The 13,484-nt window shown below is 47.4% G+C and overlaps 1 protein-coding gene across 1 annotated transcript in view; it reads left to right on the top strand.

Annotated features, from left to right (window-relative positions):
* The window catches only part of LOC126511844 (aldehyde oxidase 1), a 50,657-nt gene that overhangs the window by 16,345 nt on the left and 20,828 nt on the right, over positions 1-13,484 (top strand). The window contains exons 11-21 of the mRNA XM_050159293.1: positions 2-153; positions 330-423; positions 769-878; positions 1,784-1,968; positions 2,900-3,062; positions 4,703-4,795; positions 8,194-8,363; positions 8,681-8,795; positions 9,943-10,065; positions 10,731-10,827; positions 13,167-13,291. Coding sequence (XP_050015250.1) covers positions 2-153; positions 330-423; positions 769-878; positions 1,784-1,968; positions 2,900-3,062; positions 4,703-4,795; positions 8,194-8,363; positions 8,681-8,795; positions 9,943-10,065; positions 10,731-10,827; positions 13,167-13,291 — 1,427 coding nt within the window. The remainder of the gene's footprint in view (position 1; positions 154-329; positions 424-768; positions 879-1,783; positions 1,969-2,899; positions 3,063-4,702; positions 4,796-8,193; positions 8,364-8,680; positions 8,796-9,942; positions 10,066-10,730; positions 10,828-13,166; positions 13,292-13,484) is intronic.

Genomic DNA, 13,484 nt, shown 5'->3' on the forward strand with positions numbered 1-13,484 from the left:
GGGCTGACCCTCGGTGCTGGCCTCAGCCTGGAACAGGTGAAGGACATTCTGGCTGATGTGGTCCAGAAGCTCCCTGAAGAGAAGACACAGACGTACCGCGCCCTCCTGAAGCACCTCAGAACTCTGGCCGGGTCCCAGATCAGGAACATGGCTGTATGTATTTAGCAAGTCAACTCTGGCATTGTGACTTCTATGACTGTAACTGGTGACTCCTTCCTGCTCTTTAAAACAAACCAAAGGAACAGCTCTCCGATGCATCGCTTGACTTTTATTTTAGTGCTTGTGATTCATAACTGTGTAACAGAACTGACAGTGACCACTTTTTAAAGTCTCTAGGGGGCCACATAGTGAGCAGACATCTGGACTCTGATCTGAATCCCCTCCTGGCTGTGGGGAACTGTACCCTCAAATTACGGTCCAAAGGTAACAGCAGTTTCTGCTTGGGGAGTTCCTAAGCTTGATTGTTTCTCTCCCTCTGGGGAGGCAGGAAGTCCTGAGTGGAACATGACTGTTCTCTATAACATCTATAATTTCCTTTACCTTGCTGAGTCTGAGAAGTCGCTCAGTCTGTCTGAAAACTATTTACCTGTAGGGCTAGGCTAGAGGAAACATTTTAAGATTCTGTCAGACATCACACACACACACACACACACACACACACACACACACACACACTACCACCCACAACAGCCTGTAGCATCATTTCCCAGGTTTGGGAAGTTGGTTCAAGAGACTGAAGATTCCAGAGAAGGTGTCATTTTTCCACAGATGGAGATCGACAGATCCCTGTAAGTGAGCAGTTTCTCCGCAAGAGTCCCGATGCGGATCTAAGGCCTCAGGAAGTCTTGGTCTCAGTGAGCATCCCGTGTTCCAGGAAGGTGAGGAAGGCCCTTCCTCTCCACGTCAAAGTGGTCCCACCGGCTGTGGCTTGTGTGGGCTCAGGACACAGACGTGTGTGTGCAGAGGGGATGATGTTCACTCTAGGAAGTGACAGAGGCCACTGGTGCGGGGGGGACTTGGACACAGTCACTGTCACCTGGCTGTGTAGCCCCTGCCACTTCTAGAACAAGGAGACCTTCTTCCCTCTTCCTCTGCCCCAAACTCTAAAGTTGCTTTTTCAAAGACGTCCTTCGCCCTTTCCGAAGTCTTCCCTAAGTGAGACAGCTCTGCCTAGATCCTGGGGCCTGAACAATGCTGAAAAGACTTTTGCAGGGGACCTCCAGAGGGAAATCATGCGTTTGGGGTTGGATATCCTGAGGCTTGAGTTCTGGTTTCAAGACTTGAACTAATTAATGAATCACCCCAAGTCAATGGCTCCTCATTTGTAGTGTGGGAGAATCAAACCTGCCACGTGAGATGTGATGGTTTAGGCAGACTGCCGTCCCAAAGAAGAACACAGAGTAGCTCAAATAATGGACCTTTAGTTCCTGGGATGTCTGGGGCTAGAACTCTGTTATCGAGGTGTCAGTAGGGTTGGTGACGTCTTTTAAGACCTTGCACCTTGACCGTAGTTGCCTCTCTTCTACCGTTTTGTGGTCCTTTTCATGTCTCTGTTCAATTAGTCTCTTTACAGACACCAGTAACATGGGATTATGGTCCTGATCAATTTATTAGGGCCTCTCTTTACCTTGTCCCCAAGAACTGAAGTACTGGGGTTTAAAATTCCAGCATCTGAACTTAGGGAACACACAGCAGAGGCCATAACAGAAAGTCTGCTGAAATCAAATCCCTTCAGCGTGGAGTTGTCTCTCAGGGGAGTTCTGTTTGTGTTTCTTTCCCTCAGTGGGAGTTTGTGTCAGCCTTCAGACAAGCCCAGCGCCAGCAGAACGCTCTAGCGATTGTTAATTCTGGAATGCGAGTCCTCTTTAGAGAGGGTGGTGACGTCATTAAGGAGCTCTCCATTGTGTATGGAGGTGTTGGTCCGACCACCATCAGTGCTAAGAACTCCTGTCAGAAACTCATCGGAAGGTGAGATGCTTTGTTCTTAGCTTCCAGGTACCTGAGCCACCTGCCCTGTGGGAAGCTGTAACAGAAAGAAGACAAAATGCTTGGGATCTCCCAGTCTGATGGCTGGGAATGCCAACAGGATATCATCATCCATGTTGCTTCTTAGCAAATTCAGAGATGAGCATCTGTAATCTGTGTACATAGTGTGTGAGCATGTATGATGTGCACGTGTGTCTGGTGTGCATACATGAGTGTTTGTATATGTGTGTGTAAGAAAGAGACAGAAAGGGAGTCAGATGCTCATTTTTTTTTCTCGTATAAATTTATATTCTTTTCTAGGGGGAATCTGAAGATCTTATTCTGATTAAAAATAGAGCGTGTGCTAACTGGTTGCTAACCTTCTCTTTTGCTTACCTGAGCGGTTTTATCTGTAGGTAACAATAACTAATCTTTCCTGAGAACTTTCTAGATGAATTAAGAGAGAGCAGTGATTCAGCACGTGTGTTTTAAGCCTTCGGTGGCTCAGACTGCCTGGTGCATCTTATACCTCATTCTCTTTTCCTCCTTAACTTAACTCAGTCAGCCTATTTCACACCATGGAGCCTCCATTTTGTGTCCTGTTAAAGAGAACCAAACCTACCTCACGAGTGGCTGAGCAGGTTACATATGCGAGCACACACACAGTGCTACCCTAGGAGCTGGCTTACAGAAATGTCTAGGAGTAGATGAGGCAGGGAGTGGCTCCTGAGCTAAGGACTTCTGTTGGGTGAGGATATGATGAGACCCAGCCAGATGCTTGGAGAGTAGCTGAGCGTCCTAAACTCAGCTTGCCTGGCTGTAGACCCTGCTCTCCTGCTTCCCATAAAGACTGCAGCCCTGGGCCTTATCTGTTAGCCCTACCTGTGAGATCCTGAGCCCTGGCAGACTGAGTCTCCTCCCGTGCCTCTCACAGGCCCTGGGATGAAGAGATGTTCCACACAGCGTGCAGGCTGGTTCTGAATGAAGTCACCCTGCCAGGCTCTGCTCCCGGAGGGAAGGTGGAGTTCAAGAGGACCCTCATTATCAGCTTTCTCTTCAAGTTCTACCTGGAGGTGTGCCAGAGTCTGAAGAGGATGGTAAGTGGGGCCATTGTATGGATCCGTGGACCGGAAAGGAAGAGAAACTAGAATCACATCCTCCCAGCGGCTTTCACTGGGCGGTCTCGAGGATGGCTGTATGTCTGAGGAGGGATTGCAAGGAGGGCACACACCTGCACAGGGGTTTGCTTGACACCTCAAGTTATTAGGACTTCTCATCTGTCTGCATAATGCTGAGAAAACTCGTTAATGAGGTGAATGCATTTTCTTCCTACTTGCTGAAGCTTACCTTATTGTGTGTGATTCCTTGTCTGGGTTCACCCTCATTCATACGTGGATGGCAGCCACCCCTGTATTGGGACGTGAGTCAGCAGAGGGAGGAGGCTCGGCGTGGTCCCCAGCCATTCGGAGGATGCTGGGTAGAATGACAGTTCTTAGCGATGCTGGTGACCCGCAGGCTTTCCTTTCCTGCTTTCCCTTAGCCCAGGGCCACGTGGTTGTTGCCCAGAGAAAGCACACCTGGAAAAAGTTCTCTGAAAAGCATTTTCTGGGTGAAAGGAACTTGGACCTAATTGTCCTCATTAGCCTCCTGCCACAGTTAACCCAATTAGATGAGAAGCCGTGACTCCTTGCCTTGTATAGAAATCAGCACAATAACTTTAAGTCAAAGGGAAGAGTTGGGAGAGGGGGCCAATTGGATCAAAACACTTTATACAGAGCTCTCAAAGAATTCCTAAAAGCTAATAGATAAATAAATCTATAGAGGACAGGAAGTCCTCTCATGGAGGTCTTGAAAGGCTGCCTTCTCGGTATAGATGAGAATGAATAAGAACCAATAGGCCGTATCGGATGTTCACGATGACAATCTCAAAATTGTCTCTAAATGACGTATTTCTACCAGGTCTCCACAAGTGAGAAAATAAAGCAACTGTAGACCCTCACTCCCAATGACCAACAAACAATACAGTTCTTGGTGAATCTGCTGATATAGTTGACAGCTTCTGCCCCCACTTACCTTCCTCTCTTTGAAAATACTAGTTGCTGTCGGCTTTATTTTCTATTAAAATTTTTAACTATAAAAATGAAATCATTATTAAATTATAAAATAATCGTGAAGTTTATCACTTAACATCTTGTATAAAGCAGCGCCTGACCTTCTGTCTGTTCTCAGAGGTCCCTTCTGTGGGGAGATGGCAGCTGTGCCCCCTCTGCCCTTCTCTGTGCCTGCAGATGTCACCAAGCAGCTTTGGGGACATTTGCTATAAAGGGCATTGGTTCTGACTTTTCCTGCATGTTGAGTTTTGTCTTTTCTGTTTTATTTGACTTCTTTTTGTTGTTGTATTGGTACGTACCCCCCTCCCGCCACTTAGGAGAGCAAGTCTGTCTGTCTAGACAAAGTTGAGAAAATAGTGATGACCGGAAAATAATCTAATAGAACAGAGACGGTGGCAGTCTTGATATTCTGATTTCGTGTGGTCTGTCCCATCATGAAGGAGAATATGTACCTGCAGGGTCCCGTCCTGTGGTCAGGAGGCCGTTTAGATTTCCAGGGCTCTGAAAGGGTGAATACTTAATCAACTCCAGACTTCAGGGTAGAGATGTTTGCTGGGAGCTGCACCAGGGTTCTCCCCTAGAACATTCTGGTCGATTTAAATTCCCACTGTTCTTTTCCTCTGCAGGACCCAGCTCGCTATCCTAGCCTGGAAGTCAGGCATGAGAGTGCATTAGAAGATCTTCATTCAACTCCTCACTGGAGAACATTGACCCACCAGGTTAGTGCATGTGTGTGTGCGCGTATGTGTGCATGCGTGTGTATGTGTGTGATCTCGCGTGTGTATGCACGTGCTTGCGTGTGTTAGTGTGTGTGCATGTGTTAGTTTGTGTGTTAGTGTATGCGTGCGCACATGTGTTGGTGTGTGCACAAGTGTGTGTGTGTTCGCGTGCTTGCGTGTGTGTGAGTGTGTTAGTGTGTGTATACACGTGCGTGTGTGCGCACGAGTGCTTGTGTGCATTAGTGTGTATTAGTGTGTGTGCGTGTGTGTCTGTGTTAGTGTGTGTGCATGTATGTGTGTGTTTAATTTCAAAGACAAGAAGGGCGGTAGGGGCACACACCTTTAATCCCAGCACTCAGGAGATAGAGGCCGGCGGATCTCTGTGAGTTCAAGTCCAGCCTGGTTTACAGGAATGAGGTCCAGTGTAGCTAGGGCTACACAGAGAAACCCTGACTCAAAGAACAAAACAACCAAATAAGCAAATCAAAGAGGGGACTGCAAAGCCTTGGCCTGTTAGAGACACATTGTCTTCTTCAGTATTTATTAAAACTTCCTAACTAGGTTGGGAGTGTGGTTCAGTGGTGGAGTACGGACAGGGCCTTGAGTTTGATACCTAGTACCTCAAAAAGGGAAAAAGAAAAGTAGCCCAAACCAATAAAAATCACAAAAAAAAAAAAAAAAACAAAGCAAACCAAAAACCAGAAAATGCTAAAGAAATATGCCTGGTTTTATCTTAAAGCCCCCCCCCTTTTTTTAATACTATGGCTTCAGGCCATGGACATAAACAAGCTGGCCTATGCTCCTGGCTTCCTACCCTGGCTTTGTAGCTATTCATCAAAGCCTAGTTCTGAGTTGGCCAGTGAAATGTTTTGGTACATTTCAGAGGACAAGAACACACCCCTGTCCCCAGGGGCCATGGAACCACAACACATTGCAACAGCTGCTAGTTTGTTTTTTCCCTGAACTGGAAGGACTTCTTTCTTCCCGAGTCCTTCCAGTCCACGTGGGTTTCCGCAGGTTCATTTTATTGTGAAATCAATCAGAGCACTGTGAGCAATTTCCCAGGCTTCCTGCTGCAGGCTACACTATGAGAGTGTGCGACCCCGTAGCTTTGGTTGTTCTGGTTTGTTTTTCCAGACACGGTTTCCTGAAAGTATAGGACTCCAGTAGCTGGGGTTGTTTGTTGTTTGTTTTTTTTTTTTGTTTGCTTGTTTTTCCAGACACGGTTTCCCTGGGTAGCCCTGGCTGTCCTGGAACTCACTCTGTAGACCAGGCTGGCCTCGAACTCAGAGATTCACCTGCTGCTGTCTCCTAAGCGCTGGGATTAAAGCTGTGTGCCAAAGGGTTGGCTTTCCCATAGCTCTCAAATGGAAGTTCCTGTCATAACATCATAAAAATATAACTGGATAAGATTAATGTGTGCTTTCTTGAAATAATTGTCAGGAAACTGGACCTAGAGTTTGTTAAGCAAGAAATGAGAAGAGATTTTATAACCTCAGTGCACCCAACCAGTTGACAGATTTTGTTATAAAAATTCAAATCACACCACAGTGAACACTAAATTTGCTGAGGATCCCTGGAGGTTTGCAGTTCAATATGTTCAGAAAATTTAAATATGCCAAACTTCTTTGGAAGTGAACATTTTGAAAGTTAAGAACAGCTGCCTTTTCCCTAGTGTTCTGTGAAGAACACACTCATGGTCTGTGACTTATGGAGAGACCCTTAGAGCAATTTGGCCATGGATTGCGTTTCAGGGAGGAACCAAAGTCAGTGATGGTCGTTCAGGTGATCCGAGAAAACTGAGTCTCCTGAGCAGTTGATATTAAATGGGTTTTTACAGCACTGTTCTGAATCAATGTTTGGGGTTTTCTGTGTCTCCCACACAGATAAAATTTGTTTCCTTTTCCCAACTGGTCTCAGTCTCTCTCTCTCTCTCTCTCTCTCTCTCTCTCTCTCTCTCTCTCTCTCTCTCTCTCTCTCACACACACACACACACACACACACACACAAACACACACACTCACATCCAGGTTTCTAGAGCTATTTCAGCTCTCACAACAAACACTTTTCCCAGTCACGTTCTTGCTTTGAAAGTTCACTTTCAGACCCTCACAGACACAGGTCATCAGTGACAGAGGAGGGTTGTTGGGCATCAGGGTCCTTGACGAGTGGACCCCTGCTTTTAAGCTCTGCCGTGAGGGGTAGATGGCAGGGTGAGGGATGCATGGCAGAGCCAACTGTGACCTTCATACCAGCAAGTAAAAAAGAAACCAGCAAGTAAAAAAGAAACAGGATACGCTCCCCCAATGGCCTAACACCTCCCACTCCACCCTGCCCCAGTAGAACCAAGCCTTTGGGAGACATTCTGCATCCAGACCGTCCCTGGTGACTTCAGGAGATCACCTGACTGGGGGCTATCCACCCTCACCCACTGTCTCTAGCCATGTAACAAGCAGAAGGAGGTAGCCAAGTGCACATGCCCGCGGTCCACTCCAGCTGGCTGCTACTTTGATAAATCAGTGTTCACATCTGGCTGTCACGGCCTTGAAAATTTCTTCAGTCTTTTGGCACACCTAACACAGTAAAGTTTCAGAAGATTTTCTTCACGGTTGTGAAATGTTCTATTATTTACAGTAAAAGGTGTTAGCATTAATAATAGAAAACTCCACGAGCCTTTTAGATCCCTGGGAACACGTTGGCTCAGTGTCCGAGCCTATAAATTACCTAGAATTCTGCTCCTCAGGATGGAAACAGAAAATCTCTGAGAGTATTTTATAAAAACAAAAAAGAGATGTGGGTAATTTTTCACTCAAATAGTGTGGAAGCTGAGAGCCTATATAATATGATTTTTCTGTACTTTGGAGGGGCAATTTTTTCAGAGGAAACCAATTTCTCCCTCTGCAGCATTTGAGCAGGTGTACCTGGTGATGCTGGATCATCTGTTTGTGTTTTCCTCCCCAGCTCAGGACTCTGAGGAGAGGGAGGGGGCTCTGTCAGGGAGCAGGGCAGTGAGTTGGATGGGTGGAGCCGGTGGATGTTGGGGCCGCTTCAGATCCCCGCTCCAGCCTGAATCCCAGTGTACAGATTTGGTGTCATAGAAAGAAGGGATTGAAACCCATGTGCTGAGAGCAGTGGAGTTTCCATTAGCGATATCTGGGATCTGCATTTCAAAATCTAAGAAAATGAAAATGTGTCACACTTCCACGTTCCAGTCTGATTATTAAAGTGTTCTGATAGGCTGTCTGGAATAGTGAAGACAGTGGCAGTTTTCACACTCAGGAGTATTCTGGCTTCAGCATACATGTACACAGCTACTCTCCCATGGGAGACACACTCTGTGATCATCCCTGCAGTCTCTATGGAAACCTAAAGCTAGATGTCCGTCCTCTGTTCCACAGAGCGTGGACCCAAAGCAGATTCCTCAAGACCCGATTGGGCGTCCCATCATGCACCTCTCCGGGATTAAGCATGCCACCGGCGAGGCCATCTTCTGTGACGACATGCCTGCAGTAGACCGGGAGCTTTTCCTGACCTTCGTAACCAGTTCCAGAGCACACGCTAAGATCGTGTAAGTGTCCTCACCCCGCAGCTGGGGAGATTCTCCTCCATGTCTGACTCCACTCTCTTAATGGAATGTAGTGGAATGGAGGGGATGAACGGAGGCTTGGTGACCCCCAAACTAGAGAGGACATGGGCTTGAAATGTCAGATTCCTCACGAACATCCTGCACAGAGTCACTTGACTGTGCCCCAACTTCGTCCTGTGTCTGGCAGAGAACTGTCAGAGTAACTAACTCTCTGATAATCCTCATTTTCCACCTGCCACATTCTCTGTGTCTCTGGCCCTCGTGTCGGCTCTGAGGAGCTGTCTGCTCTGTTTCCCAAGGTCCATGGACCTGTCAGAGGCGCTCAGCCTGCCAGGCGTGGTGGACATCATTACTGCAGATCATCTTCAGGATGCAAACACCTTTGACACAGTGACATTCCTGGCCACAGATGAGGTATTGCCTTTTTGCTTTCTGTTTGAACAATTTTCCCAGTCAGAGGCACCTCATGTTTTCATAGAGATAGTGTCTAATTTGTCGTGGGAAGAGTGAGAATATGAGCAAAGAGGTCAAACCATGATGGGTTGACCCACTAAAACAGTTTACCTGAGCTAATGGGAGCTCACCAACACCAAACTAATCCCTCTGAATGTGGTTGACAGTTGAATGACTGGGGCAGACTGAGGGGCCACTGGCAGTGGCACCAGGATTTATCCCTACTGCTTGTACCGGCTTTTTGGGAACCTGTTCTCTTTGGATGGATACCTTGCTCAGCTTAGATATAGTAGGGAGGGCATTGGGCAGTCCCCAAAGCGATGTGCCTTACCCTCTCTGAGGAGTGGATGGGGGTTGCTGGATATGTGGAGGGGAAGAGAGAAGGGGAGGGAGTGAGAACTGGAATTTGTATGTATAACGAATTCAGATTCTAGAGGAAGGAATCCACGGTTCATTCATCCACGCTGTTCCATATCCCATGGCATTTTATAATGAACTCAGCAAAGACAAGCAGACCCTGTCCTTACACCACTTCCCCTCCAGGGAAGACCTAATGGGCTCAGCCCCTTCTCCTGGTGATAAGTCCATTTACACTTACCAATTGCCTACCGTAATTCCTGAAGTGAGAGATCACGCTTCATTTATGTGTCTGCTTCATGTACTGCTTCCCAGATGGTGAAGCCGAGAGGAGCTGTTCTAACACAGGCCAGGTGAAAATGTCAAATGATTCACTTTGACGACGGGATCTCAGGCTACTGCAATGCAGCAAAGACGGGATAGAGATTCTCTGTATAGCTGAGACATCTCAGTCCTCTGTCTACCCAAAGAACTTCCTAATTTCAAACAGCCCCGCCTCTGGCTCTCACTTAAACACAGCTAGGCCCTCACGAGTGTGAAGCTCCCCAAGGCAGGCCTGTGCACCCCGTTAGAGGCCTCGTGACTCATGGCCTTTCCATGTTAACAAGCCAGTGCCAGGCTGCACACAGTACCTGTCCTCAGAGTCTGCCCCACAGTCTACCCCACACAAGCAGAGTTTTGCCTCTCTAAGAGTGGGAGCGAGGACCAATGGGAGGAGCCCAACTGCGTGTGCCTTCTTTCCGTGCCTCAGGTGCATTGCGTGGGCCATCTGGTCTGCGCCGTGATCGCTGAGTCAGAGACCCAGGCCAGAAGAGCAGCGAAGCAAGTGAAGGTCGTCTACCAAGACCTGGAGCCACCGATCCTGACGATTGAGGTATGAGGTCAAGCTGATGGAGGCAGATTAGGGGCCAGAGTGCTGGTGTGAATGGTCAGCGGTGGGTTCATTCCAGGGCTGTGGTACCCTGGCAAGCCTTACGTGAGCCGTCAGTCTGGGGCTGGTGGCACCTGGTGTCCCACTGCCCTGTGCAAAGGAAAAGCTCATGGCCCTCCAGGACTAGCGTGACTCTAGCAGACAGAGCCAGTGACTCCAGTCATTGGTGGTTTAGCCAGCATTTATAGGTGTTTACGCCATGGAGCCCTTTATGTGTCTCATGTCATCGAAGGCTGTATGTGCGCCTGCCACGGATGATGCTCAGAGAGGCCGGGCAAACACTAGGAAGTGGGGGCAATGACCAGGAATAGATGGCTGTGTCTCGGTCTGCGTCAGACTGGAACACAATCGTTCTCCACTGGACCCCCTAGGTATTAGGTGTTTTCTGAGCAGGCTGCATCCTTGGACTCACTGGGCACGTTTGCATTAGCTTCCTGGAGAATCTCTGAAGCTTGGCTTTCAGCTTAGCGTCCCAGGGCCAATGGGGGAATGCCAGGATTCCTTCCAAAAGAGGAAACGCAACCCAGACCCGATCTTTTTCCACGGGGCTTGGACTCCCAGGCTTTCTAACCCAGGAAGCCTCGCTTTTCTCCCCATTCCCGTTCCAGGAAGCCATACGGCACAAGTCCTTCTTTGGGCCGGAAAGGAAGCTGGAGTGCGGGGATGTTGATGAAGCCTTCAAAATGGCTGATCAAATTCTTGAAGGTAAAGCTTGCTTTAGCAGGGAGCCGCAGGGAAACTTTCTAGTCATGTCTAGTTTAGGTCTCTCCTTGCCTCCTAGAAACCATCCCACAGCTTCGGGGGTGATGCTCCCAGGGAGCAAGTCCCCGTTCACACCCTTTCCCTGTGTCTCTAGTGGCACCTACAAGCCATGTGAGGGACCCAGAAGCAGGGCGTCTTCTTGTCCATCGCCAGCCTGCTCTGTTACTGTGACTTCCCCCTCATTGTTGGAGAATAGTTCATCAAATACAGAATTCTGGGTTGACTACAGTCGAAAGTTTTGTCCCAGCTCTTCTGTCACCATGGTTACCGAGGAGAAATAACAGTGTTCTCGGAAGTGCTTTCTTCTCACAGAGCAGGCACCGACCTTTTTCCCTGGCTTAGTTTAATCTTTAGTTTTTTTTTTTTCTTTTTTCTGAAATTGAACCCTGCTGTGTCATGCTGAGGATTGCTTTGAATTTATCCAGTTTGAGAGTCACTCGGCATCTTAAATCTGTGAGTTTCTATTATCTGCCAAGTTTGGAAAATTCTCAACCATTACTTCTCAAATACTTGATTTCAATGACACAAGCACCCGATGCCCTGTTCTTGGGCACATGGTTTATTTTTTATAGTCTAATTATTATATTTTTCAGATTGGCATATTTTTTATTATTGTTGTTGATGTTGTTATTATTATTATTATTTGAGTTTTTCATGACATTTTTTTTCCCTGTCTGTCATGGAACTCACTATGCAGACAAGGCTGGACTTGAACTCACAGAGATCTGTCTGCCTCTGTCTCGCAAATGCTGGGGTTAAAGTCATTACTACCATATCTTTCTTGTTGGAATCATTGACGTGGCCCAGCAAGGAGCTGGGGAGTACTCATGACACCCTGACATGGGTGGGAGTCTGGCTCCCCTCTTGACCTCTGCAGGTGGAGCTGGGGCTCCAGGTCCTTCTGTGGCATCTGTTGGTATCAACTGCTTCCTGGGTAAAGGGATTCTGTCTTCTGAGTCTTCTCTCCTTAGGGTCCTTTGGTGTTCAGGAGGCTGTTTGTTATTCCATAGCTCCAAAATTAGTTATATAACCAGCAGACATCTTTTGATGTCCTCTTGGCTGTTAGAAACAGAGAGAAAATGAGAAACACCTGTCCTATTAAGTGATCGGACCCGCTTTACAAGAAGCAGTTAGGAGACAGTATTGGAAAAGACGTGGCAAGGCACTAAACCAGCTAAGTCAAAAATAACCTGAGTGGAGGAACTGAGAGAAAGGAGAGTGGGACGAGGGTCAAAATCATCCAGAAATTCTGCAAAGAAGTTTTCATTTACCTCTGTAGTGGGAGTGAGGTTTGTACTTCGCCTGTGGGTATTTTGCGATTTCTGGCTTCTCTAGAGCCAGTACTGGCGCACAAGAGGTGGCTGGGCAGCAGAAACTCTGAGAGCCAACTGCTGTTGGGGTCCTTCATTGTATCCTGAAGTCCCTACTCACGCTGCTTTGTCTCTCTACCTTTAGGGACTTCTCTCAGTTTGTAATGAGAGAGAGAGAGAGATAAAAAAGAGAGACAGAGAAAGAGAGAGAGATAAAATAATGAATGGATTTATTTGGGGATAATATACAAAAATTAGAGATTTCAGTATGGGAGATTTATGCAGAGAAGGGCTACCCTATTATCTGGAGAACAAAGGGAAAGGTCAGGTTTGTCGGTGGAGAAAAGAGTATCCAAGTTCCGTTTACAGAAGCCCAGTGACGTTGGCAGCATCGCCGGCAGAACAGGAGCACACTCTGACTGGCGTGTGTCAATATTTGGTAGATAACAGTTATGTCTAATAGTTACATTCAGGCCCTCTTCACTTTGGGCTGGAATCGGGAGATAGTTCTGGAATGCAGACACACAGGCCGTGTTCTCTCCATTGGCCTCTTGCTGCCATTTCTGTTGTGTGTGACACGGTGACTCGATTTTAGACAATTAACTGTCACACTTCTTAGATCAGCTTACATGTAGGGTTCAGGGGACTAGATACATTTAGGGGGAGGAATGAGGAGGAACACAATATTCTTCTAGTCTTGGACCTAGAAGTCTCCTGTCACAGAATTTTGACTCTAGAGACTCAGAGGTCTTTCCTTAGGGATCTGGCTGCACACAGACAGGCCCAAGATTCCCCTCTATAGCTCTGCTTTCACCCTGGAAGCTGAACATTGGGATTCGTCACCTTCGCGGTGAGGCTTCTCTGTCTAGAGCTCACTCAGTGGAGTTTCTGTGTCTGGAGACCATGGGAGTGGGTGGGAGAGACTGCCTGCTTTTCTGCCAGCTTCTGACTTCTAAGTATTTCCTGTAACAGGTGAAATACATATAGGAGGCCAGGAGCATTTCTATATGGAAACCCAGAGCATGCTTGTTGTTCCCAAGGGAGAGGATGGAGAGATTGACGTCTACGTGTCCACACAGTTTCCCAAGTACATACAGGTAACACGGGGTCCTAAGGAGGGGGGCACGGCTAAATGGTTTCTGCCAGCAAAATGGACTGAGAACAGTTACAGGCAGAACAACATATTAAGTACTAATAACCATACTAAATTGGATATAAACAGCCGTATAGCTTCCTAACATAGAAGAGGGTTTTTATTAAAATAGAGAGAAGACTTTGTCTGTAGATCCA

The sequence above is a fragment of the Alexandromys fortis genome, unplaced genomic scaffold, assembly GCF_014885135.2.
Source record: "Alexandromys fortis isolate MF-2015 unplaced genomic scaffold, M_Fortis_MF-2015_v1.1 scaffold_65, whole genome shotgun sequence".
Taxonomy (NCBI): Eukaryota; Metazoa; Chordata; class Mammalia; order Rodentia; family Cricetidae; genus Alexandromys; species Alexandromys fortis.